This window comes from Notothenia rossii, assembly GCF_949606895.1.
Source record: "Notothenia rossii genome assembly, chromosome: 10".
Classification (NCBI taxonomy): domain Eukaryota; kingdom Metazoa; phylum Chordata; class Actinopteri; order Perciformes; family Nototheniidae; genus Notothenia; species Notothenia rossii.
Window position 1 is genome coordinate 47,543,180 of NC_136908.1, and position 27,374 is coordinate 47,570,553.

The window sequence follows — 27,374 nt, forward strand, 5'->3', positions numbered from 1 at the left end:
CGGAACCTTTGTCGAGAGCTGGAGTTAAATGAAATCTCAGATTTGCCTTCTTAATAATTTGTTTGGGTCCCTCTCTTCCGTTTCGCTTCACATGCACTGATTCGCTAAGCTGAACAGCCAATCAGAGTGATTTATTTGGCTGACGGTCTTTAGCCGACAGCCTCCCGGTTCAACATGTCGAATCGGCGGAGGAAGGTGTCGGAACGGCTGAAAAGACATAACGGTGCAGTACACACCAAGACACACCAATCTGAGTAGGGTCGACACGACGCTCATCAACTGCCCGACATCTATCGACGCCGAAAATCGGCTTGGTGTGTAAGGACCTTTAAGCTCAAAGGAACTACAGGGTGAATTTCTTCTTTATTCCGTCACTACCAGCAGCTCCTTTCAAAGAAAGGCAGTCATGTGATCAAATGTTAATGTATACAAATATGTAGCAGCTTCAAATTCAATAAAATCCTATGAAAATAAGCATTTTAAGGCCGGTATTATTAAATCATTTACGTATTACAGCATAGCCTCCTAATAAAATATGTTTTTCACATTGCCAATAAACCAGTCATAATTGAAGGTTAATAGACGAATAGAATGAGGACCCAAATGTAAGAAACAGGCCTCAGAGTGTGATTAAAGACATTGTTGCTCTCTCTGACACACAGCATGGACATATGTCACAGGACACACGCACACACACACACACACACACACACACACACACACACACACACACACACACACACACACACACACACACACACACACACACACACACACACACACACACACACACACACACACACACACACACACACACACACACACACACACACACACCTCCACGGCTGCTGTGGATTCTCATAATTAGCGGATCATTACTGGGGACACGATCCACACTGGTGTGCACTCACAGGCTGAAACAAATGAGGTTCACCACGGGGATTAAAGGGAGATGGATGGCAGCTACAAGCACTCAGAGCAGGGAGAATCTGCCAAATAAAGAAACATTTTAGCTAATTTAAATTGTGGGCCAATGGTACTGAAAGTATTGGATGTGCTTGAGCCTTTAACCCAAGTGTGGACAAACCAGACACTTATAGCAAAAAGCATGTACTAAACACAAAGCAACTCAGAAAACATTAGGAATGCATCAATTAAAAGATGACAAATAAATAGTAAATGATTAGTTATATCAGCCTCTTTGAAGAAAATAGGAAAGCTACTTGACAAAACAAAACTTAATAAACTTCAGAACATAAGCTTCACAATCACATTGATAGAACAGAATAGTAACTTGATGAAAAAGGACTTTTGAAAACACATTCGGCTGTGGACAATGCCTCCTAACGAGCACCAAGCTGACTCAAGTACTGGAGCCAACAAAGAAAAACGGATTTCAAATCACGATAGTGAATGTTTAAATGAACGCAAGCTGTCACCTGAAGACAACCAAAATAAGTGTGGAGTGAAAACAAATAGCAGTTTCTCAGATTTGATTACAATGGCCAAGTGGCAGTCTTCTTTTCTCAGGGTTGATTAGGATCAGTGTTGTTTCTGTGCTTGCTCATGGCGCACCAGAGAGGGGAAAGGACAGCGACAGGGGGCCAGCCGAGGACTTCCTTTGTCTCCAGATTGTAACTTAGTGCTGAGTGCATAAAGCAGAGAGAGGGGGAGATCAGCACAGACCAGCCTGTACCCAGCATGAGAGCAGGAAAGTTATAAAGAACCGACGACAATGAGGTGGAGAAAAGAAAGCAGATGAATCCAACTGCTCGATGTGTTAATCCAAATTTAAATATGTTTTCCTTGGGAAGACCTGTCATCGCTTGAGCTACAGTAAATTCCTCCATTTCCCAGGATTGTTTTCTGTCACAAAAAGGAAAATGTGTTTCTCACAAGCCAAAGTGGAACTCTCCCTTGTCCAATATTTCTTCGGAACTAATGCATTACATCATCCGGTTTACAAACCTCCGTTTTGTAAAGTTGTTCCACAGTGAGCTCGTATTTATAAAACCTTTTACAGTCCCAATACAGCTTGAAATAATAGCGGGATATATGAGAAGTGGACATATTGAAATATTATGATTGAAATGTTTATTAATGCGGTATTTACATGAAAGTCCTGAGAGACTACACATGACGTCACTGAAACCCCACATAAAAGATGTATAACGGAGACCGAATAAATAACATATCTGCATATCACAAAATCTGCAATGTTTTCCTCTTTCCAGTGTCGCTTCAGGCAATAAACAGCACGCTATCAAATCCAAACAAGGCTAGATTCACCCTCACCCTGCTCCCCCGGGTCCCTGGCATGCATTGGATCTCAATACTCTCTGGTGATAAATAATTTAAATATTAAAATCTGCGCCAACCACTCATCCCTTTTCCTGCCCGGCACTGCTGATCTTTAGGATGAAGAGAGAGCATGAGCCATGAGGGTGTTTTGGGAAAGTGTGTGTGTGTGTGTGTGTGTGTGTGTGTGTGTGTGTGTGTGTGTGTGTGTGTGTGTGTGTGTGTGTGTGTGTGTGTGTGTGTGTGTGTGTGTGTGTGTGTGTGTGTGTGTGTGTGTGTGTGTGTGTGTGTGTGTGTGTGTGTGTGTGTGTGTGTGTGTGTGTTACATGCAAGGTGTCCGTCTTTGTGTTTGTGAGTGTTTGCATGTGTGTGTGTGACAGCAGAGCCTGTGCTGACGGCTTCATTGAGTCCTGTCGCTGCAGCGGTGCAGATAGAGTGGTCTCCCGTAGTGATTGCTCTTACAGAGGGGGGTCTTTTGTATTCAGCCGCCGTATGTGGGGCAGGCAGGCGGGCTGCGCTCTATTCACAATCCTCAAAGTACAGGACGGGTTCGCTCTTTTCAATTTTCTCCTTTTTTTTCGTGGAGGGAGGTAAAATCGAAGGGATTTCTATTCAAGGCTGAAAAGAAACTCCTTTTTTTTGTGTGGTCCATTTGTAATAGGGTGAGGTCTTCTTTCACCTGTCCACTGCTTTCAGTGAGGAGAAAATTGGCCGTTGGAGTATGTTTCTTTTCAATATGCAAATGGAGCACTCCACCTCCTCCCCAACGGTGATCCCACCACTTTGCTTTTTCATGTGCTGTGGCTGCGTAAAGACACACTCTAGGCCTTCTTTCTTTTAGGGACAGTAGGCAAATATACATCGAATGGGGCCGAAAGAGGTGTTTTCTTTTAAAGATGATTTAGTTTGGGTGGAAAGGAAATCACTGCATCTCCCATTAATACAGCTAAGGTGGAGCAGAATCTACTGTCAGATATTCCAACCCTTTGTGCAGCAGCAATACAAAGAGTTGACACACCCTAATCTGTCTGGATACTCTTGTAACTAAATGTTACAGTCTCAAGTTAATGAAAGGCACAGATTTTCAATTTTGCCCTTCTTACAATAGTCATGGAACTTTTTCAGTATTTTTCAACCTATCACCAACAATTGCTCTTAATCAACATGTTAGAGCTACTCCTGTTAAAATAATTATTTGTCCCTTCTGTAAATCTTCTTTATATTAAAAGGTGGATTGGATTTCTGTTTAAATGCATTGCATCCTTGCAGTGTTACAAACTCCTTGAATGCATTCTCACCATAGAGCATTTGCAAAGCCAATTTGGTTTGTCTATGCACAACTCATATCCACAGATAAGCATAACCTATTTACTGAAAATGTGTCATGTAAGCTATATTCATTATTCTAAATAACTAATTTCCAACCAATATCAATATTTATCATGGATATGCAGACTGCATCCTACAAAAAGACGTTTCTGTAATTGCGTCCTTGTAAAATTCAGTTTACATATATCAGTGTATGTACAAACACTGCAATACACAAAAGTCAATCACTCTACTGTACAGTATGTGGTCTGACTCAATAAACCTAGCTTTCATTTGAATGTTTGTGTGTGCTCTAATAAAATAACACTCATGTTAACTGCATTGCAAAACTCTGCACTTGAGTCCATCTTAAATATTTAGCCTGTCCGTTGGCTGCCTCTAATAAACATCATTAGTGTAAACTGCCTTCACTTAAGGTCATCAGGAGCGGCTGAATCACAACCTGATGTAGCAGAGTGCATCCTCCTGCTCCCTGACAGCAGTAATAACACGGATTAGCCAATCACCATGACAGTCATTTTTGTATCTCCCATTTGCTACCATTATGTATTTATGTCTACCCACCAACTCCATCCTTTCTTGATTAAAAGTACATGTGAAGTTAATAAGATTTCATCCCTCCATTTCATCTCCCTCATTTGTCATCATTACTTTTATCGTTGCCTTTTTCCTTTTTATCTTCTGCTCTCCCTTCATAATGTAACTCATCTGAACTGGCCTTCTGTGGAACCCAGCTCTTTTCAGTGCCTCTTGTCCAAGACCTATTAGATTTCCGTCTCCTCACTGAGCAATCTGAGTGCTAATTACGCACACAGGCAGGCCCATTCACACAATGCTAATGTCGGGCTGACGCACGCTGAAGTAAACACAACACTGATGCTGTTGGCTTTGTGCTCCAGTAACAGGAACGCAGATGATTACGAAAAATCCTCCGTACTGGAGAGGCATAAACAATCAGAGCAGTGGAAAATGTGTTGAGGTGTTGCCACCAAACAGCGCTATGATTAAGGAGCTGCCACCTATATAAACAAGTGAAATCTGCCTGGATCACTATGTATTGACACCCATTTTGTACTGAAATAGTGGGAAAAAAACAGACTCACAAATGTCTTCTCAAGAACAGACTTAAAGGGCCATACACCTTAACTGCAATGTCTCCAGTTTGATTAACTCTACAGTTACTATCAATATAATGTGTTGCAAAATGAAAAAGGTCAAATAGATCAAGTGAAGTCAATTTTAGGTATAAGAACACCACATTTTCTTTGGCCTCAGCCTCTCCAAAGCAAGGATTCAGTATTTGTTTTGGGGTCTTATATCATTGAAAAGTTAATATATTTGATTTATGTTGGACAAAACATTGGACATTTGATGACTCTACTCTAGGCTTTAGAAAATGTGATTGGTCCTAATGAGGTTTTCCATAAGAATTGGCAACCCTTCATTGGTTATGCAAAAATATATTATTTTAAAGGCTTTGGCAGACACTTTGTCATAACATTGGCCAATATTTTCTTCCCATTTACTTCCATTCTACGCATGTGAAGGAGTGAATAATACAGTTGCTTCTGGTTGCGAAACAACCACCATGAGTTTAACTGTGGTTGGCTTTGATTGGCCAAGCGACAGCCTCAACCAATAGGAAAAATGTATCGGTTTTAAATTCACTCATGGTTGTTCGCCTGCATTAATAAAGTGTTCAATGAGTCTTCTTGTTCAGGAACAAACATCCAAGACCGACTATTTAATCCGTCATCATCGTTATGATTCTGTCTTTGCATAGTGATAAGGGGCAGTGTATCCGAGAGATGGAGCCAGAGTGTGTGTGTGATTGAGTGTCAGGGTCCAGATCACCTCTGTCTTAATCCAATGCCAACAGGATTAGAAAGAGTGCATTGAATTCCTGAGACATGCACCGGGGTCGGGGGTCAAGAGTAATCTGATTTATAGGTGGTGTGTATATGCGCTCAGGGCTCCACACTCACGCTGCACATCTACACCGACAAAGTACGTAATCCATATGAAGCAGTGTTCTAATTCCATGTGGTGTTGGAGTTGGAAGGAAAACAATGTTCATGGCTTTGTTCCCAGTGAACGCCACAGCTGGTTGAGGATAAAAAATCCCATACATTTCAGCTCAATGGTCACTGCAGCGGGGAGCGTATTGTATTGCACCACATGAGGCGGCTGAACACGTGGAGATCTGATCTTTTTTTTATCTTAAAGTACCTAACCATCCATCACGGCGCAAAAAGCTTGAAGACGTTACACTCGGCTTGAGTGATTCATTCATTGGCTGATTTTCAGCTGCTATAATCCTTCCAGTATGTAGCCACAGAATGACAGCGGGCGATGAGGAGATGGTGAGGAAGATGAAAGATGAGCTCTGGCTGCAGGATCTTATATCCTCATCAGTATTCGTCCGACCTTAATAAAGATTTGATTTCCATTTCTCCTCACTAAATAGCTCAAGACATTACAAGACGTTAATAAAATATTTCCTTTTCTTTGTTTCTGTTTAGTTTGTATATCTGTAGACAGAAAGGGACAGGAAGTGAGCAGTAAGGGTGTGTTCAAACATCACACGTCAGCGCCACATGCGGCAGAACAATACCCGACCAGAAGTGGCACCGCTGCATTCCCACACTCCCTCCCACGCCAAACTGGCACGAATATGGGAGGAGAGGAAAATCCATAAATGTCCAGATAGCATTCATAAAACTCTCTCATACTGCTAGTGGCCTATTGGGGAAATATTTATCCTCCGCCTTGCAGAAGCTCTTCCCTTTCCTAGTGCTTATAATGAAATTTGACATCGATTTGACAGATTTAATGCCCAGCTCAGGCGCAAATACTGTTTATTTTCCATTATTTGAACTGCTGCTGGATAGTGTTCAACATAGCTTGGCACTGGTGACATAATTTTCATCTTTTTATACATGTATTTATGAGAACAAACCTGAGACAAAAGATGCAAGCTACTTTGTATTCAAGGCACTAACCTACATTTTATCTCTCCTGCACAGTTCACTGGATCTTTCTTTTCATTGATTAAAAATAGCCCATTCTGCAGCTCCCAGCCTTTTCCCCAAGGGTGCAGAATAACCAGCTAGAAGTTTGAGGAAATAAAAAGGCCAGTCAAATAACTTACTTTTAACACTTCAAGCAAAGAGTTGAACACAACAAGAACGACAGAAAAATGCATATATATAAAAATGTTTTGCTAAAAAGCATGCCGCTAACATGGCATTGATTAACATTTATGTAGCTCACAGATCCACAGGCCACATTTTTCAACTTGATAAAACATGGTTAGATTCCACACACGTCAACGGTTGGCTTAAGTCCAACTAAGTAATATAAGAACACACTTATAGAATAGATGCTACTCATCACCGGAGTCCAGCTGTTTCAGCTTCATCATTACGCACAGCCCAGCAGCCGACTCATACCTGATTAAGATAAAGTCTCCTCTACATCCTCACTCTGTCCCAGCAACCAATCAGGAGAAACGGATTTCTTCCGGGCACTTCAAAGAGGCTGAAACAGTCAGGAAGTTGGCTCTCTTCTGTCAGGCCAAGGACTCACTTTCATGTCCCCTGTAAAGCCGGTTTCCTGATCGGCAGAACAACAAGCTCCAAATAAGCCAAGGTCAAGTTCAACTCATTGTACTTGACCTAAATAATATAGAGCATGACTTGAAGATACTAGTTGATAAGTACTAAATATTTGTGTCTGTTTTGATTTTCCAGTGCAGATCAAACAATGTCTCGCACACAAGCTGTTGTTAGGAGACTGGAGCCAGTTGGACGCCAAAACAATCAGTAAATGAAGAGTGGTGACGCAGTGCCGTGATTTGAATTTGTAAATATTGTTGACTCGCATCTCTGTACTTCCAAATATCCTGACAGCTGCAAATACATATTGTAAATCTAAAAAAGGCAAGGTTCAACTTCTACAAACATTTTTTAAAAACATGACAGCATATCAATTTGCAAGTTTATGTTGTCATGTACCAAAGAAAGGCTTGTGCTGAAGTTTCAACAAAGAAAAGCAATCATTTATTCTGAGATGCAAATTAATTGTATTCTATGCCCATTGATGACGGATTATAACCAAGTAACCTCATTAAGCAAAGCAAAATGTATAAACTGTTGTAAAATGATAAAATACTTAACATTTTGGGAAATAAACGTATTTGCTTTCTGAGCAAAAATGATGGATACCAGTTGTATGTCTCACTTTAGTATAAAGCAAGAGCATTGAAGCAAATTAGCCAAGCTTAAAAAGCCTAAAAGCAGTTACCCGTAGGTCTGTCCAAAGTTCACAAATAAACCTAACGACAACTCTAACCTCAGTATTTAAGAAATGTTTAATCAGTGTACGAACAGAAAGGCACAAACAAATAGTTAGCTTTTGGCCAGGATATACTTTCTGCCTGCTACTAGTCTTTATGCTAAGCTAAGCCAAGATCCTTTTCGCTCTTGTTCTTTACTTAGAAAAACTGTAACTTTCATAATGAGCAATTCAATATTGTTTCTGATCAACTCATATTAAACATAATGTATTGCCCTACAAGTGTGGAAACAAGTTCAATCTCATTAGAGTACATTTTACACAGATATTTCCTAATACACTCCATTTCTTTGTGGTTAGACATTATGAACCCAATCATTGAGAGTGCAACTCCTTCATCTATTTTTCAGCAGATTGATTGCTCAGTCCTTATCTCCATCTAAGTGATTGATTGATCACTTCCCATTAGCTGGTAGCACAAAATAGAGGTGATCTTACAACAATGCCGCCACTTCAGCTGAGAGGAAGGCCGAGGCCACCTCACGTCCCCTGAGTGATGTTGTCAATAAAAGGCTGTGATGGATCCTCTGCCCACAGCAGGTGGGGACGCTATAGGAAATCAATGGCTAATAAAACTAATGCTCTGCTCCCCTCAGGACAGAAATATATCAGAGGCAGTGAAAAGAAAGACAGAGTTGGGATTCGAGGGGTTGAAAACTCACGCCGTAACAAAGCAGCAGAATTGATTCATTTTTTAAATATTTAAAGGTCACCTATTATGCAAAATCCACTTTTTCATGTCTTTTAAGTACGGTATGTGTCCCCTCTGTGTAAAGAGATTCTGAAAGTTTAAGGAAAAAAGATTCTCTCACTTTTTGTCCTGATCCATTTATATAAAAACCTGTCTGAAAATGAGCTAATTAGATTCTGGCCACTTTATGATGTCATAACGATGTTTTGGCTTGTGTAACTATTAGCCAATCACCAACCAAGGTAACCCCCCCCCCCACCTTATCACCTGAATCTCCTCCTAGAGCACCAGTGAGTTATTTGTAACCAAATCTCTCTCAGAGGGGCGTGGGGAGGGGCTCCTTATTTTCATCTGAAGTAGCAGACAGAGAATCAGCACTTTTGAAACAGGGCTGAAACAGAGGGGATTATGGGATGCTGCAATGATCTGTTCAGAGACATGTTTTGTATATATCTGAGACCCAGTGTTTCCCCTACCATTGTCTTGTAGGGGCGCTGCGCCCCGCCAACGGAGCTCCGCGCCCGCCCTGAAATTCAAGGTGTTTTTAAAAATATATATATAATTCTTTTTTTTTTCAATTTCTTTTTAATATATATAGCACCAACTTGCAACTAATCTATATCTACTGTCACTTTTCACATTGAACATGTGCTCTTTTATTAAATACACTAAACGCTTTTATTTTAAGTTGTGAATTTAGTGTTTTTGACCCTAAGAAACACTGATGCATTAATCAATAACAATAATCCACAACTCCTCTCTCTGCTCCAGTTGATTTAAAAAATATATCCCAATGCCACCCCCCCCCCCACACCCCCGCTCAGGCAGCACCCCCCCCCCCCCCTAGACATATGTAAGATAGTGCAAAATAATTGGAAAACAATTGAGACTCTACATTATAGTTTCACAACTCCATGAACACCCCTAAGACCACCATGAACGTATTTGGAAAAAGGCTCCAATAAACAAGTTTTGTTTCTGCCTTTCACATTAAGATAGGAGCTTTTACTGTAGAATTCATATCTAAAAAAAAGTTGCACCTAATAAATATGCCATATGCCTACAGTATGGTAACGTGCCCAACAGCATTCATCGTGAGAAACACATTTAAATGAGCCAATATCCAGGAGCACTTGATGCTTAGAGTTTTATATGCTTTCCTACACATCCAGCTCTTATCACGGTAACAGAGGCCAACTTTTACACCATCCATCCACATCCCACCAGTGGGATTCAGAAAGGAAAACAACCTCCAGCATGTTACGAGAAAACAAATGAGCAGCCAATCAGTCTGTCCAAATTCTGCATCCAGTGCGGTCCCGACGTTTGATTACAGTGTCTGCCTGCAGACGGGTAATTAGGGTGGGCCCGAGTCGCCTGCATCCACAGTGATAAATGTGACGCTTGATTAAAAAAGGATTGAGTGCTGTTCTCCGTCTCTGCCAGACAATACATAAATCACAGCTGTGTGCAGGCCGATGAGGATTTAAAATACCAGACAGATGTTGCTCATATAACACTGTTGCATCTCCAGAAATGTATGCAAATTTATTTTCTGGGGGTCTTAATGGGGATTTTACTCTCTAATATATGCAAAAAAGGAGCAACAGGACTGTTACTTTATATTTAAATCTCCACCTTCAATTTGGATGAGGGGAAATTGAATATTGAATATGTATTTAACTGGTGGAAATCCAGTTGACTTTTTCTGGACGCATTTAGTGCTTATTTCAGATTCATAAACTGTGATGCATACGTTTTACATTTAGAAAATTGGAGACTTGAATAAAATAGATGACAGTAAATTGTAGGCAGTTACATGCTTTTAATTGAAAACAAATTCTGTATTACCTCATTTATGTAATCCTTTTCCTTTCAGAGTGTTGCACCTTCAGTAGTGTGGCTATTTCTCTATCACCATTATGTGACAAGACAACTCCTATTCCCTTTTCCCTCACCTCCTTAATTCATCACCTTCTGCTTCCACAATCAATTCCTTTGGCCTAGTTCCAGAGAAGCAGCGGGTGTTGGCACAGTGACCTATATAAACGTGCCCCTCCAGTCACCTACACTCATCATTATGGAAGCCCCACTTCCCCACCTGAATTGAAAGGGGGGACACCGAGCGAAAACACGTTGACTGGCATTGATTCTTCTCTACAGGGAATAGAGGGAAAGGTTGATGGGTCGTGGGGAGTCACGGCTCAGAAAGGACAGCCAATATAATAATTTGTATGCACATATGTTCCGATTTACTAACACACTTACAGAGCACCAGGTGTGCCCACAGTGCATTGACAATACCCACCAATACTGTCTCCAGAGTGTTGCCGGCCTACTTGCTTTAATGGAATCAAAAGCATGGCAGACCTTGGCAATGTCCAGCTGGGGTTCTCGCCAAGGAAAGAGAGTTCTTTCTCTCTATTCTGCACCAAAAACCTGTTTATAAGACTCTGCAAACCATTGAAACTTCAAGTACTTTTAAGTTCTCCTGACCCTAGTTTTTCTATAAAAGTAGCACACAGGATTAATTAGTAAAGAGTACTTTTGCTGAAGGGTAATGAGGAGTTTATATATTGTTGTCTGTTCTGCGGGAGACAAACTTCTGTTCAGACTTCGGTGCTCCTTGAGAAACTAGATCATTTCATATATTCTGCAGAGATTATAATGAGGAGAACTTTAATTGCTGGTGACAATTCACCGAGCCAGTGGAGGATCTGCATTTTGCCGCACAGCCAAGGGAGCAGCTGGAGAAACAAAGCTGCATTCTGTTCCTGCTTGAAAGCCTTCTGTCTCTGATTAGGAAAAAAATACTTTAATTCTCCTCCAAAATTGGTTTGTAATCTGATCAGAAATATAAAAAATGCAGCTACTATGAGAATGTTGAGGATTTGTGCCTGGATGTAAAGAACGAGTTCAGAAAAAGACTGCAGTGTCACACTCAGGAAGAGCGAACCCTATTCCTGCTTAGATAGCTTTCAATGGTCACATTCAAATGAAGCATTGGGAATGGCCCAGTATGCTGCACTAACAGGCTGTCCAGCACTGTAACCAATCCAGAATAGGCCCTCCTTTCTTCTGCCGTGACCAGTTGTCACATTCCAGCATTAGCCAGAGAGAAACTGTAGCAATAGAGGGGTACCACAAGGGCCAGCCCAAACCAAATCAGTCTTCTTTTCAAGGATCCGTGCTAATTATCTCAGATCTTTTCAAGTCTGATCTGTGATCTGTTCAACACGGCTGGTACAACGAACCCATTTGCCTGAACTCAACTCTCACATTGGAACCAATGAAGTCAAACCCCATCCATTTGACCCTTAACTTAGGACAAAGCAAAAGACGACTAAAGTGGTTTAAAGGTAGTTTAAATCGAGCATCGTTTTCACTCAGCTCTGAAAAAACCTTAACAATTCTAATTCTGTCAATGGTACAAAAGCAAGCGCAAATTGATATGGCTTATGAATTATGAGACCAACTAGTGAAATAATAAAATATGTTAGATGCAATTCCCTGCAGGAGGTTTAATATAATCCAAGTGTGTCATGCTATCAGCAGGGGTTCCGAAATATATGGCACTGTTTAAATGTGGCAGGAAACTCCATAATAAAAACTATAAAACGCATTGTGTAGCATCATAAAAGTATTATATTCCCCTCTAAGAAGGACTAGGGGGACAAGCAGACATGATGTCATGCTAGTGCTACAACTTCATGACTTTTTGATGTTTTACAAATGATTGTAGCAAAGTAGTTCTTATTTTATATATTCCTAGAAAACACTGATGGGAAGAATATTTCCTCTACAATAAAACAAGGATGGACATTAAGCTGGAAAGGAAAGGAAAGATTCAACAGACAGTTAGCCTAGCATAGACTACCAGAACACTGCAACCTCACTGATTAGAAGGACAGTGTGTATTATTAAAGGGAATCTATTAACAGGACTGCAATATAATAGGTCATCTCTCCAATAAAAGATAGCCCAATTTTCACGTCACATGTCTGTGTGAAACAGGGAAAAAGAGTGCAATTTACGGACATCATCTTTCCTGTCTGCAACAGGAACGTCACATGGTCTGTTTCTTGTGCTGATAACAATATCAGTGAGTACATGCTGGAAAAAAAACAGGAAGGCCACAGACTGTAGATTAAATCTTCAAGTCAGCAGCCTCGGTAATGGATTGACTGGATGTGGTATCACGGTAATGAGTGAGCCTCGGAGGGGAAATGTCTGTGGGGATTTTTAGATGAAATGCACCCAGCTTGGTGGATGAGCTGGCACTGTCGCTCTCAGTGGTGACCTTTAATATGTCTCGCCATGTCTACAGAGCAAGATACAAATCTACACGCAGGATGGCCTTTGTGTGTTTCCTCAGCTCAAATTCAAATGAAAAAGAATGTCTGATTGCCTAGGTTGCAGAATTTACTTTAGGCGGGAGAGCAACCAATCAAAGTATTGACATTGTCAAAGCTCTCTGTTGCGTATTTCTCAAATTGAAAGTGAAAATGCACCACAGAGCTCCAATACACTGGCCATGTTCTTATCAAAAGAGAACCATGAATAATTCATTGACCTTCAGTACAATCCTGGATTAAAAGATGAAAATAATAAATTGAAAGTGTGAGTGGGGTGTTATATTTCACCTCGAAATACATCAAAAATAAATTACAGTGTTGTCATAGCTCATCATGAAAGTCCAATAATCCCAGCCTCTCCCATTCCAATGATCCATGAATATCAAAACGATGGTAAAAGACAAATTACATTCTGTAGAAAAATAAATATTGTGGCTCTCAGTCTGACTGAGACAGGAAAACAGCTATTATTAAATGCAGATTCCTCCCATTTATCAAGGCTGACTTCCACTGCTTACAGTCAGCACTGTTATTTTTACTTAAACAGTGATTCACCTTATCTCCAGCAAGCTACAGACTAACTGCAGAAATTAGATCAGTTCCCCTCGGTCGGATGGATGAGCGGACTATTGAGCATAAATGGGCAGGCCATCAGAATCGGAAAATTGGCTTTAATGTTTCCTGACCTTGCCTAGATAATGAAAGAGGATAGTTAAATTGAAGGATGGTGTGCTTTACGGTTCTAAACACAGAATAATTACCTTGCTACTGAGCCAAACCTGAATGAATTGGTGCGTTGTAATTTGCCTGGAAATGATACAAAACCAAAGTCTGGGGCTTTATGAAGAAGCAGGAAATCCCAGTTCCAAGCTTCGTATCCACTTCCTTCGGTTTCCAACGGTCTATAATAATCACCATCATTTCCTTTCATAGCACAACTTGTGTCATCTCTTCTCTAAATAGCCTATTGTGCTACAATGAGCCTCCAAACAACACAGCAGCCCTGAAACCTCCACATTTCCTCTATCTGTATTATCAAGTGAAGTTCTGCTCTTTTAAGCGCTTATCTGGAGGAAACAGGAAAGGGAGAAAGGCTATCGCTCCGCAAAATAAATCATGTGGATGTGACTGAAATATGAATATAAGTATCCCTACTAAACATTTATGTGTTCACAGAATCAAACAATTTATGTTTTTAAAGAAATTTGAACCTTTATAATACATTTGATATATTCATGAATATATAATCATACGTTTACAGACAAATGGCTGCAGACCCATCTTAAATCCCTCTCAACCCTTTCATGTTGACCCTACAGGTTATATTTCGGGAAATTTCTCCAATATCGTGCAACAAAAACATTGAAGGTAAACCAATACTAACTGTAGCACACTAGACCCCCAGAGCTTCCAGTGTAATCACTTTACTCCTACATCTCAATACCAAACACTATAACTGTGCCCTTGAGTTAAGGTAACAGGGCTGTTATATGATCCCTTCTGAGTCTTAAATCCCTAAAGCCCTCACACCAACTTTTCTCAATCTCCCCCTCTCAGGTTTTTATGATGTGAGAAGCACAAACCGATTTTCCCCCACACAACGTCAGCCCTGTTCTGACCCAGAAATCTTTATGCATATTAGTAGGCTATATTTTACAAGAGTTAGCTGGAGTAGCCATGCGTGAAAAGGGAAAAGAGCGTGTGCAGGGCTCAGCTAAGGTTCAGTGCCACGGTTGCCAAGCTAATGAATTTGTTGGCTTTGTGAAAGCTACTGCTACTTATTTTATAATCAGGCACAGCAGTGTCACTGTCGTGCGGAGAACAATGGGACTTTCATCACAGCTTGCATTGAACAATTTTACCTCATCACAGAAATCTGATTTGGGAACTCAAATATCTCGCTTTATCCTCAGGAGCCATTTCTTGCTACTCAGCTTAATGAATGAGACTTGGTGGGTGGTTATTCTTTGGGTTATAAAAATAGCAGGCACATAAAAAAACTCGACTCATCTCAAGTTTTAAAGAACTACTACTGTAGCTAGAAGTAAGGGCTATATTTGCAACAATTTGAATATGATAAGCATTAGCAAGATTAAAGGAACTGCTCAATATTTTGGGAATCAAGGTCAATTCCTTTTTGGCCTTTTGTTTTATCAGTTTAATAAGGCAAACAGAAAACCATTTGATATACGTTTCATTTCAAATGTAATTTATGAACTGATCTAAGGAATTAGAAGTCTGATTCTGTATTGCTATATTATTGATGACTAAATGTATGGAATCTGACAATCATCATGTTAGTTTTAATATTCTGAAATGACCAATCAACCATTGTGTGTAGAGCTTTTTTTACCTGCTGAATTAGATAAGAAAAAAAAAAACAAGCAGGCAGGCAGAAGAAAAAATAATGTTGCCATTTTCATTTACACCTTTAACTACTGACAGCTTCACAATGACCAGGGAAATGTGTTAGTGCACGTGAAAAACACCAACCCCATCACATTTCGCAAATCCGAAGAGCTGGTTGATGAAAGTGAGAGCTCACTTCAGAGTCAGAACTGATATGAGCAGTAGTGAAATGTGAGCGCTTTGTCAAGTGCAGCTGCAAAAAACCCTTGTTAGATTTTCTGTTCTGACAGCTGTTCTTGGCTGCGGACAAAAAAAAACTCCACATTTGCTGAAAGGTGATACTTAATGGCTATTGATTACAAAAGGTAGAAAGAGTAACTGCTTGCGATTTGTGCGATCCCCGCCTTGGGTTTGGTTTTGTATTTCGCTACAACTGCTTTAAGTTGCTTTAGAGTCCACCTTCTAGTTTAGCCTCTTAGTGTAATCTAACGACACAAAAAGGAGCTTTGCTTACAAAGTGAGTTTAGTGCACTGGGGTAGAAATTCAACCCCATGCCGCTGAACAGTGATGAAGGCTCTCAGTTAGTGAGGAGCATGATGAACCAGATAAAAAACTTGAGTTCTCACTCCTTTATCTTTGGTTTGTGGTTGTCAACTTGTCATCCTCCCAAATCCAGCATGGACGTTGCATGACAAATCTACGGCTTTGGCATGTATATATTGTGCGCCCTGGCAAAATTGCGAGGCATGTTGTCCTTGGATACCAGTGTTTTGGGATGCACATATGGTGTGTATACAGTGAGGGTCGTTGGACTGAGGTTTGGCGATCCTGTCCTGGCAGACGGGCGGCCTGAGAAGCTCACGGGGCAGCCAAGGGTTAGCAGCGGCCTCAAGCAGTATCATGCATCGCTGCCTGGGACCTAATGGGAGGAGGAACAACCTAAAAATAAACAAACCCAACTCTTCTTGGAGTCTAAGTGGTTCCAAAAGCAAGCGTGGTATTATGTATTAAGATTATTAAGCCTGTCATGTATGCTTGCTTTGTGAAGAGAACAGATGGATTTAAACAAAGCGGAAACAAACTGTCGTGTATATTTGATTTAAGGACCTCTTGGTCTTAAAAATGTCCCAAAACGTGGTGTTGGGATAACAATTTCCCAAACCCCAAGGTTACATTTTCAATTTGTTATATACTTTAACGAATACTGAATTACCAGAATCCTTGTCATTACTTTATATCAACAACTCACAATTTAGTCGCCCTAATAAATGATGGTGTCATCTGTGTCAGCAATTCACAACACCACTTACCAGGCTTTGCTATATCTTAAATTAGTAATGGAGTGGAAAATACTATGATAATCCGACTGTTGCAAAAATGTCAAAATGAAGGAATATTTGAGATTTAGATTCACCCTAAATCTTGAGGAAAATAAATCTACATTGTGAATGTGCGGGCCTTAATACCCTTTTATTATGAAGAACACGCTATACAAGCCTCTCTATTTGCCAGACTGTTTTTCCTGCCCTTTTAAGCAAAGTAAATGCTGGAGCACATCCCAGTGCTCCAGAGGATTTCATGTTTCATCTGTCTTCAGCAGATGTGCTGCCGTTTCTTTGCTTAAACCACTTAATTATAAACCCAAAGGGAGATTGTCATTCACCCAACTCAACACGTTGGGTTCATGCCTTCATGTGTGGCTTTAAAGCAGATTCAAAGCCACAACATCTGCAGAGTTGACCACTAAGTTCTTTCATGACTAAAATCTGCTCATAATCAAAGTGAGATTCTTTAGGAAGGTGGGAGTTCCTATTGTTTGACTAATAATCGATCCCTCCACCACCAAATCTAAGGAGACAAGCAAAAAACAGACATCAACAAAACAAGTAAAAAACATGTAAATGCTTGAATTCATTGGGAACGTTTTTCACCACCAAACCACACTCTTAATAAGGTTAGCCTGTTTCTCTTTTCGAAAGAAAGGATCCATTCCGCAAATCTGGTTAAAAGCCTCAAAACCATCTTAAATTAATGTTCACAAACACTTTTTCATCAGTTTCACTCACCACATTGCTGACTTTAATTTTCCACGTGTCTTAAGGCGGTGTTACTCATCTCAAAAACGCTAACAGTAGAAATTCCTCCTGTCAGACACTTTTTCATATCTTAGAGCGCTACGTCGAAAAGATTTCTCTCACTCATTTTATAAGCCTACATCTTCCATTAATATTGATCTGCTCAGAGCACATGCTGTAACTTAAACAGCCTGAACACAACTAGGGGACATGTTTTTGATCATTATTCCACTGGAGGCACCCAGATTCATTGCAACATTTACCACTGTGGACTGTAACCCATCAAACTGAGCCTTGGGACCGCCATTTATAAAAGATAACATTATAACCACTTATAGCAAACAGAGAGGATTTAGGGATGACCTGGGTCCTTTTGTTGGAACTCAATTAAAAACGTGTGTCACACATAGAACTTTAAATGTAAGTTAAAGGCCAGTCACAAAGAAATCCGCAGATAAACTAATGAAATCTAACCTCTTGCTGCAATTGAATTTACTGTTTCTCTTATCTCAGTATAAGTACGTATTCCTGACCAAACAAAGGTCCTTATTAACTGAGCATACTTCCACTTATTACTATCTACATATTATAGATGTATACAATGGACAACAGGCAGTTGCATGAACGAAAAAAGTGGAAGCAAAACAGTTCTCCCTATGGCTTCAGTTTTATATGTAAAAGTGTTCCAGGGAGTTTACAAATGTGTGCACCATTAACATGCGTACAGGCAAACCAGCATTTCAAATCAAGCACTATGGTTTGAACTGAGATGAAAGGGCACTTTTTAAAGACAATCCCATATTGATGTATTTATCGGTCAACCTCAGAAACCGAGCTAGAAAAGTAACAGATGTTGAAATGGACAGACTTGGATATTCTGTCTTCCTTTGGCGCTTCTCTCCCGTCACAGCTCTGTATCACCTCAGAGTTATTTGTGTGGCATGTTTAATCGTTTAAACCTTGTGCAGTTTCAACCCGAAGGATTTCTCAAATAGAGAATAAAACTGAAATTAGAAAGCGGAATGTAAGTAAGTAAAATCCAAACCTAACCAAATGTCACCAAACAAAATGAAAGTGTTTCGCCATTTAGAAACAAAGGGGAAAGATGTTTTCACTTCAATCCCACTGGCTACCATAATGCATTTCCAGAGAGACCGTAACGTGATTATGGTCACAAATGCTTTCGGAAACACGACTCTAAATGCTGAAAGCCACTTAGGATGCATTTAATTCCCTAACGTTGCTTTCATTATCTCTTGTCCTTCAGTCTGAATGTCCTAGTCTTCTTAGGAAAGACATCTTTTACCGGGTCGATTTGTCAAAAGGTGTTGGAAACCAATATCATTAAAATGTCAGCATCGTGCAAAGCCTCATTTGTTAACCTGTCAAAAGTCTTGATGATCAGTATTCAAAGGAGAGCCCAAAGGTTAAAGTAAATATATTCACCAAGCTATGGCCAAAACTCTCAAGCAATCAATCTTACAGGCCTGTACAAACATGAAAATATCAGCACCATGATAGGTTGTTTAAATTATGATTCTACAAAGTAGCCTGCCTTTACAATTGGCTTAACACCAGAACCTGTAAACCAGCATATCATGTCTCAATTATTTCCAGAATCAAAAAATCGGCCTTGCTTAAATCTTCACCCAGGCCAGCGCCAGTAAAACGTAGCCAAGTTTTTCATTGGGATACTTCTGGCCAAAAGAACGATCTGCTGGGAACTTACTGTAGCAGTGCGCAGGAAAAACACTAGACATGATTGGAAAAGCAGAAACCGCCCAGAACGTCCCGACAAGTTGGAGTGCCTTGAATTATCTGTGCCGCCATCTCATCGTCAATTTTAAGCACTGCATGTGACATTAATTTGATTATAGGGTAAATGTCAGATAAAATCGTCCCAACTCAAAACGAGGCATCTTAAAGAGACAAATGTAGAAAAACAAATTTGCCATGACAATCTTTGTAGAGCACTCCAGACCAGAATGATTAGTGGAACGCTCCTCCGATTCAATCTTTCTCTCGCCTTAACCTTTAGCTCATAACTCTGCTCTGATCCCTGAGGGATGAGACCAGGACCACGCGACTCTTGACCCCGAGAGACGACAGTGTTTGATGAAAGACCAGGGAAGGTCAGACCCCTGATTGGTATTCAACCTCCTCCATCTGAGACCGCTGAACCAAAACGCCAGAGTGTGTCCCCAGGAGCTTAAATTACCATGGTGACTTTGATAGATCCACAACACTGGAGGATACTGAACTTTCACTGACGGGATGGAGTGCGAGCGTAGGCAGGGGCAGAGCCGCTGGTAATCTGTCACCCAGGGGCTTTTTTGACAACCTCGCAGTGTCACGGTCTCATGTACGCTCGGGGTTGATAGACGAATAACCCCGCTGGGCGCTCCACAGGATACTTGGCAAAGGTGTGATGGAACTGGAGCTCATTTCTACCACCACCCTATGTTTCTGCATTATGTCTCCTCCTTCACCTCCACGCACACTCTGTCTTGCTTATGCATAACACACAGAGGGGTCACTGGTGGTGCTGAAAAGTAAAGTGGGGGGGATCTCTGACCTTTAAAGGGTGTCTGGAGATGCTTACCAGACAGCAACAACTGAGAACGAATAAGGGAGGCGAGCTGTGCAGTTTCCAGTGTTTTAATCCACAGAATATCTACCACATACCTTGCATATCACAGATTTCAACATGTGGACGAGTAATTAATATCGGTTTTGACAGAACTGTTGCAGGAGCCAGAAACTACCTGTCCAGTTCCACAGCTGTGGTGCTGAACTTTTACATTATTATTCTCAAGAGCTAAAATGTGTGGCACTCTTTTTTTGTGGATATGAAAGAACTTAACGCGAGGAATATGATTAAAGCATTCTTTTGAGATGAATCTATATCAGTGTTTCTTAACTTTCTGGTTCAGTTACATTTCATTGTTGATATTCAACACAGGCAAACAATGAAAGCTAAATCAGGAAATGAGTATTACTTTGTGTAAGAAAAATCCATGAACCTTAACGATGAGTTGTAGGGCAGAAATGATCATTGATTGATTATTGATTGCTGACAACGCTTTTTTCAGTTTTATATCATTGTAAACGGAATGTCTTCTCTGTCTGTGGGTTGGACAAAGCAAGACATTTGAAGTAGTCACCTTGGAAACAGATTATCCACTAAATGACTTATCGAATAAAAAACTAAAATAATGTGCAAATTAATTATGGATGAAAATGAATCATTACTTGCAAACTTTTCTCATGAGCCTTTCAGATTTGTCTTGGAAATCTAGTTGCTTCTGGCCCCAGATATAACCACTGGTTAATCTTACTCATGTATATTTGTATTAATAGCCAGGATATTGCTTATTATACTGTATTCAAGACGTATTAAGAGGCATAAACACTTGTACCTAAAATGAAACAGGCTTTTGTAAGTGAACGTTTCTTAGGCTGGTCTTTGTTTTCAACTGTGCAGTACATGAGGTCAGCAGAGTGTTCCCCAGAATTAGGCCTGTCACGATAATTTATTTTGTTGGACGATACATTTTCCCGGAAATTATTGCGATAAATGATAATATTGTCGGCACCGTTGTAAGGCCATTTTAGACCACTCAAAAAGACCACCAATATGCATTGTCGGGCAAATGCATCTTTGACTGTAAACTGTCGGGAAGGTGGGGGCTCTCCATCTCCAGCTGCCGTGTTTGCTCCGAGCTGGGAAAACGAAATGGGTAGGTTGTGTTTCAGGTGCAGTTTAAGGTTGGTCGTATTGCTAGCTTTTGTTGCTACCTTTTTAAAACAAATGCGACACACCGCCCGGCTCATTCAAGTCCGTAGGTTCGCCTCGTTGATTTGGCTTAAATCCAAAATATTCCCACACCGGAGATGTGCTATTAGGTTTTGCAACCACTTCCATTTAACTTCAAATTCCCCTCGAGTAAGTCACACGTTGCCTCACAGCGCGTCTGCCTAAAAGGCTGCTCCCATCCTTATGTAAACAAACACGCATGTAAACGGCAATTTATCGAGCTCAGAAAAGTTATCGAGTCCATTTTTATTTATCGTAGGATAAGTCAATGTATTGATTATCGCGACAGGCCTACCCAGAATACCCCTGCAAACAGAGGAGTGTTGACATGTTGATTCAGCTGTTTGCAAAATGAAAGTCCCGGTTTAAATTAGCTTTAATTCCCCCGGGGTTCGGGGAGTTGTTATAGCAGGCATGTGTGCTTCATCACAACACAAAGAGCATCTGCAGCACTGAGCGAGGCTGCTGTCAGGACACACCGTGTTCAACTTCACCTCTGTGGACATGGACCATGTGGAGGGCGCTTTATATCACGTTTCCACACAAAATAACCTCTATAAGCATGTCCCTGAACGCTACATGCACAACTTCAGGGACAAGGCGATTAACATCCGTCCACACAGCAGCGTGCGTTGACGCTTGGCGGTGGGCGTATCTGAAGCTTGGGGATTTTTTGCATGCAACGCGACCAACAACCAATCACATGAATCTCCCGCCCCCGACATACAAAGCAATAGCAATGTTAAAAAGAAGTAAACTGGATATAAAATCCCCAAACAGGCGAAAACCTACCAGTTTCACCCACTGTCTCTGCCACCTCCCTCCATGCCTGGCTCCTCTGGTTTGTATCCCGGTTGATGAACGGAGACTGATCATACAGCACCGGGTGATTCACTACCGCTATAATGAATTTTTCCTCCATTTTTTTGAATATGAGGAAATGACCTGTGTAGTCTCTCCCAGCATACACACGGTTTGAAATTGGCTAGCGCTTGTACTGGCAGATTTGAATAAACGGGATTTCATTGGCTGACGCTTTTGCCGAGGCGCCAAAAGTTGAACATTGCTGAACTTTTGAAGCGAGCAACGCCAGCAACGTGTTGCGTCGCTTCCCAAAATGCAGTTCGGCAAAAAGTGACGTCAGCCCATTCAAAGTGAATGGTGAAGCGTCAACGCACGCCGCTGTGTGGACGGGCCGTAAGAGCAGAGGTGGAAGAGGTACAGATGTGTTACTTAAGTCAAAGTAGAAATACTAGTGTCAGAATACGTTGTTACAGGAAAAAGTCCTGCATACAAAATCTTACTTGAGTAGGAGTACAAAGGTATTGCATCAAAATAAGTAACAGATTTAAAAGGTACTTATTTTGCATAGTGTTCCATTTAAAGAGCCTGTGACACGATTTCCCCCCATCATCCAAACCCATCAATTTGAGTAAATATTGTCCCCTTGAAAACCGTTACTGAACTGATTTTGGATATTTGTACTTTGATAACCATTAATCTGCCCTTCAATGTTGACCATTTCCTGGATCTTCTCGGGGATTCTTCAAGTCCCGCCAAATTATGGGTGACGTCAATGCGGGCACAGCGCTCCAGCTGCACCGTTCAGGATCCCAGCATCTGCATGTAAACGCACGATGGCGCACACAGCAGCAAGCTCAGACAGCGATGACAGTTTAATTTTGAACGTGTCTGAGAGCTCATATGAGGCTGAAGGATCGGTTTATTTTGTATCTGTTAGAAGTTTAGGAATTAGGTGCGTCAATATGGGCGATCATACGGTCATGTAGCCAGTGGTGGACTGGGACTAAAAATCAGCCCGGGACTCTCGACCGGCCCACTTCGGTACAACTAGTAAATTGTCAACGGGGGGAGTGGGGGATGTGCTAGTGACTTATCCGACCGGCCCACTTCGGTACCGGCCCATCGAGATTCGTCCCGATGGCCCGTCCGCCACTGCACCCAGCCCAGCCCACGTAAACTGTCAACGGGGGGAGCCTCGCTGCGGGGAAACGGTGGACCTAGTGTCCCGATCGGAGTGGGAATAATAATAATAATAATAATAATAATAATAATAATCCGTGCATTTTATCCATTAATTTCCCCAACATTGTGGTAAAAAAAAACACACGTTTAATCCATGTTGGTGTACTACTACAACCAGTGGTGTAGTGGGGATGTTTAACTGGGTGGACGGGGTGGTGGGTGGACGGGAGACACTATGGACGCGCTCGTGAACTGTAAACGGGGGGGGGGGGGGGGGGGGGGCTTGGGGACCTCTGTGTCGCCTGTCAGCGCAATTTACATGATGCCGTTTAGACAATATAATAATAAAGGGCGGTGCCGGCTGTCAGCGAACCGATCCGGCCTTTCTGCGCGACTATCACTCAAATGCGGGACATAGTCTCAATGTGTGGGACACGGGACAAATAATAAAAATGCTGTGTGTGCAGTCCCGCACATTGCGGGACACCTGGTCACCCTACACACACAGTTCTTCCCCTCACACACACACGCTTCAAATCAAGTTGCATAAATGCTTGAGCTACGTTTTTATTATAATTACTGTGAAATCTGCCTATTATGTTTTCGTCATTATTACAACAAACACACACTTGCAACTGATAACACTGGCAATGATTTTAGATGTATATTAGACTATTAAAAAAAGAAATCATGCTTCAAATAAGTGGGGGTACGGCGTACCCCCGCGTCCAACGCCCACTACACCACTGACTGCAACTACAAAAAGCTAAGGTTTGTTTTCTCATCAGGAAATGCAGACCGGCTCAAACAAAATATTTTTACATCATCATCCTCACGATCATTTAATGTATCATATGTTCGCCGAATTGAAATGAAAGCACTAATAAATGTAGTTTCATCCACTTGAGTTTACAAAAATAATCGATTTGTTTTTATATCACATCCGAAGGGAGGAAATTCAGCAGCTCTCACTACCGATTTTTAATCCTAATTTAATCATCATCTTCACCACGATCATTTATGTTTATGTTCGCCGAATTGACATGAAAGCACTGACAAATATGAATATACTATAGTCAACTTCATTAAAACGTTATTAACGTGCCTAAACTCAGTAATTCACCATTTCTACGCATGACACCACACTTTGTCCGTGTTTGGCTCTCTCGCCGCACAGTGAAGCGTTCCCGCATTGACGTCACTTCCGGCTTCCCCCAAAACCTCAAAATGAGTCGAAGGAATTTTCCCGCGATGTTCGAAATTATTGATATTTATCGGAACGGTATCGCTTTTTCTTTTTTAAACTGACGGTTCGAGATTACTAGTAGCCCACTATTTCATTGCACAACAGTTGTTGGGTTCGTGTCACAGGCTCTTTAAGAACCATACATATTACTTATCTGGATTATTATCATCTAAGCGTGTGTTCATCACTGCTGGTAAAGGTTGAGCTAACTTACTTTATTATAGTACTACTGGATATATTCTAATTATATATCAAAGTGTATGTATTTGTTTATATTTGGTATTAGCTTATAATCATGATCCGGAAAGTAACTAATTTTGTCAAATAAATTTAGTGGAGTAAAGGAAATATCAGCTTCCAAAATGTGGTGGAGTAGAAGTATAAAGTAGCATAACATAAAAATACTTAAGTAAAGTATGTGTACCCCAAGAGGTGGAAGAGGTACTTGTACTCAAGTAAAAGTAGAAGTAACAAGTAATGTTTACTTATAACTTACTTATAACAGAGTATAGGAATACTCTGTTATAAGTAAACTGGAATACTCTGTTATAAGTAAACTTCCTGTATTGCAAAGTAAAAATACGAAAGTATTAGCAGCATCAAAATATACTTAAATTACCAAAATTAGTCATTCTGCAGATTGGCCCAATCCAGAATAATATATATTATATGTTTTATAATGATTGATCATTAAAGGGTTATCAAAGCTGGTAAAGGTGCAGGTCGTTTGAATTACTTTGTATACTGCAGGGTAGCTTGTGAATTTACTACAGGTGGAACTAAAGTCTGATTTAAGACTTGATTATATTTCACATCATTCATCCAAATCTGCTAAATAAATGTAATGGAGTTAAAGTACACGATTCACCTCTGGATAGTAGTGAACTAGAAGTGCAAAGCAGCAACACATTGTTACTTTACAGCACTGAAATTCCCTGAATGAATGATGTTACCCTTTCAACTTCAGGGAAAAGAGCAATATTAACTTCATAATAAACAGGAATCCAAGTTATAGGAGCACGATTCCAGCCATGTTCTGGTTCTATCACTACATTTGCACGCATGTCTCAGTGCTAACCCTTCCTATCCATACCGTCCTGCTTTTAACTACATCCTTAGAATAATCAGTGATTTATGACAGGGACAAAAGCACATGCAGAAATGCGAGCAGGCGGACCCCCACCCCCGCTCCCGCGCGGAGCTTACAGAGGGAGATGACAAGTGGAGGGTCTGATGGGGTGGGGGGGATGGATGGCAACGGTGAAACCTACCTGTCATCGTAGCAGAAATCAGCGTCCAGCGTGTTCAGATAGAGACCCAAAGCCACGGCGGTGCACAGCAGCTCCGTGATCATCTCTCCAGACCGAAGTGGGAGAGGAGCTGCCTTAGAAATGACTGAAATCGGGTCCTCCCCCCCACCCCCTTCTCTGTTATTGTGATCTCAATGGAGCCAGTCGCATGGCATTTCCCCGTGGCACGCAAAGTGTGTCAAAGTTAGCCATATTCCCTGTGAGCCAAGGCGCTGAGAGCCGGGTGAGAGGTGCCAGGAGGGGACGCTACAGCCGGGTCTGGCTCCTCGCTGTCCGCATTCTGTGCTGCGGTGTTCCGCTGTGAGCATCTCTCCGCCTCGGCAGTGGAGAGAGCCGAGCCGAGAGACGCATGGGGTTTCTGATAGGCTGCGCATGCGCACTGCACTCTGCACTGGAGGAACAACTGCGGGCAGTGATGGAGGAAAGTGATGGTGTATGTATCACTGACGACTACTGTAGGAAGTAACCAAGTACATTTACTCAAGTTCTGTATTTATATTCAATCTTGAGGTACTTTACTTGAGTATTTCAATCTTGAGGTACTTTGTATTATACTTCACTACAATTCTGAGGTAAATATGTCCATAATTTCACATCATCGTAATGGGGTAGAAGTACAAAGCAGTAGAGTATGTAACTCAAAATGGTACTTAAGTAGAGTACTCGAGTACATTTACTTAGTTACTTTACACCACTGATAATGATACCTTTTATAGTGTTTTATTTTTTAGGTTTTATTAATACATTGACATGAACAAAATGGTCACTTTATGTAGATCTTAAGTTACAATCAAAGAAATGTCTTGGTCATAAACAAAAAATAACTAAACCATTAATGATTTAAAGAGTAAAACATATTATTTACTTAAATATACAAATATTCACAATGTCTAAATTTGTGTACAAATTATGAAAGTACACATGAGGAAATTGTAGCCTATAAAACATAGGATTATTGAACACCTTTTGTAGGGCACAAGGGAAAATGCTTTCTAATTCTAACCCTATCTTACAGACAATAATGACCTCCGATAGAAGATACATATTTGATGACTGGTTCAGTAATAAACTCTCACTATGAATACCTATATATAATATTGTGTTACTTAGTACATTAAAGAAGTTACAGAATGGCTAATGGGGCAGCACATTAAATGCTGAGCTATCCTGGTATCACATTATCTCATTCTGACCCCAAATGAAGAATATTGATTTATTTCCTGTACACCGCCCCACTGTCTCCATGGAGAGTCTGAACTGAGAGAGTGGGTGTGATGGATGAACTGTTGTGCCTCGCCCTATGGTGACGTGCATATGGCCGTCAGGTTGGAAACGTGCATCCCGCTGACTACCAGCTGGACCAACGCCTGTCTCTCAGTCGGGGCTCCGGGTTAAGAAGTGCAGTGCAGAGCAGCAAAGACTAAAACAGATGGTGCGGAGTGAAGGGTATCAGCCGGAGAGGGGTGAGACAGAAACCTTACAGGGCAGAAAGAAGTCATTTGTAACAGAGCGCCCCTGACTCTGAGAAACTCTTGACCTTGACCTCGAACAACCTGTTGGA

At 41.0% G+C, this 27,374-nt stretch overlaps 1 protein-coding gene across 1 annotated transcript in view; it reads right to left on the reverse strand.

Annotated features, from left to right (window-relative positions):
* The window catches only part of LOC307021634 (protein O-mannosyl-transferase TMTC2-like), a 77,518-nt gene extending 51,351 nt beyond the window's left edge, over positions 1-26,167 (reverse strand). The window contains exon 1 of the mRNA XM_079653948.1: positions 25,775-26,167. Coding sequence (XP_079510074.1) covers positions 25,775-25,857 — 83 coding nt within the window. The 5' untranslated portion in view covers positions 25,858-26,167. The remainder of the gene's footprint in view (positions 1-25,774) is intronic.
* Positions 26,168-27,374: the final 1,207 nt, after the last annotated feature.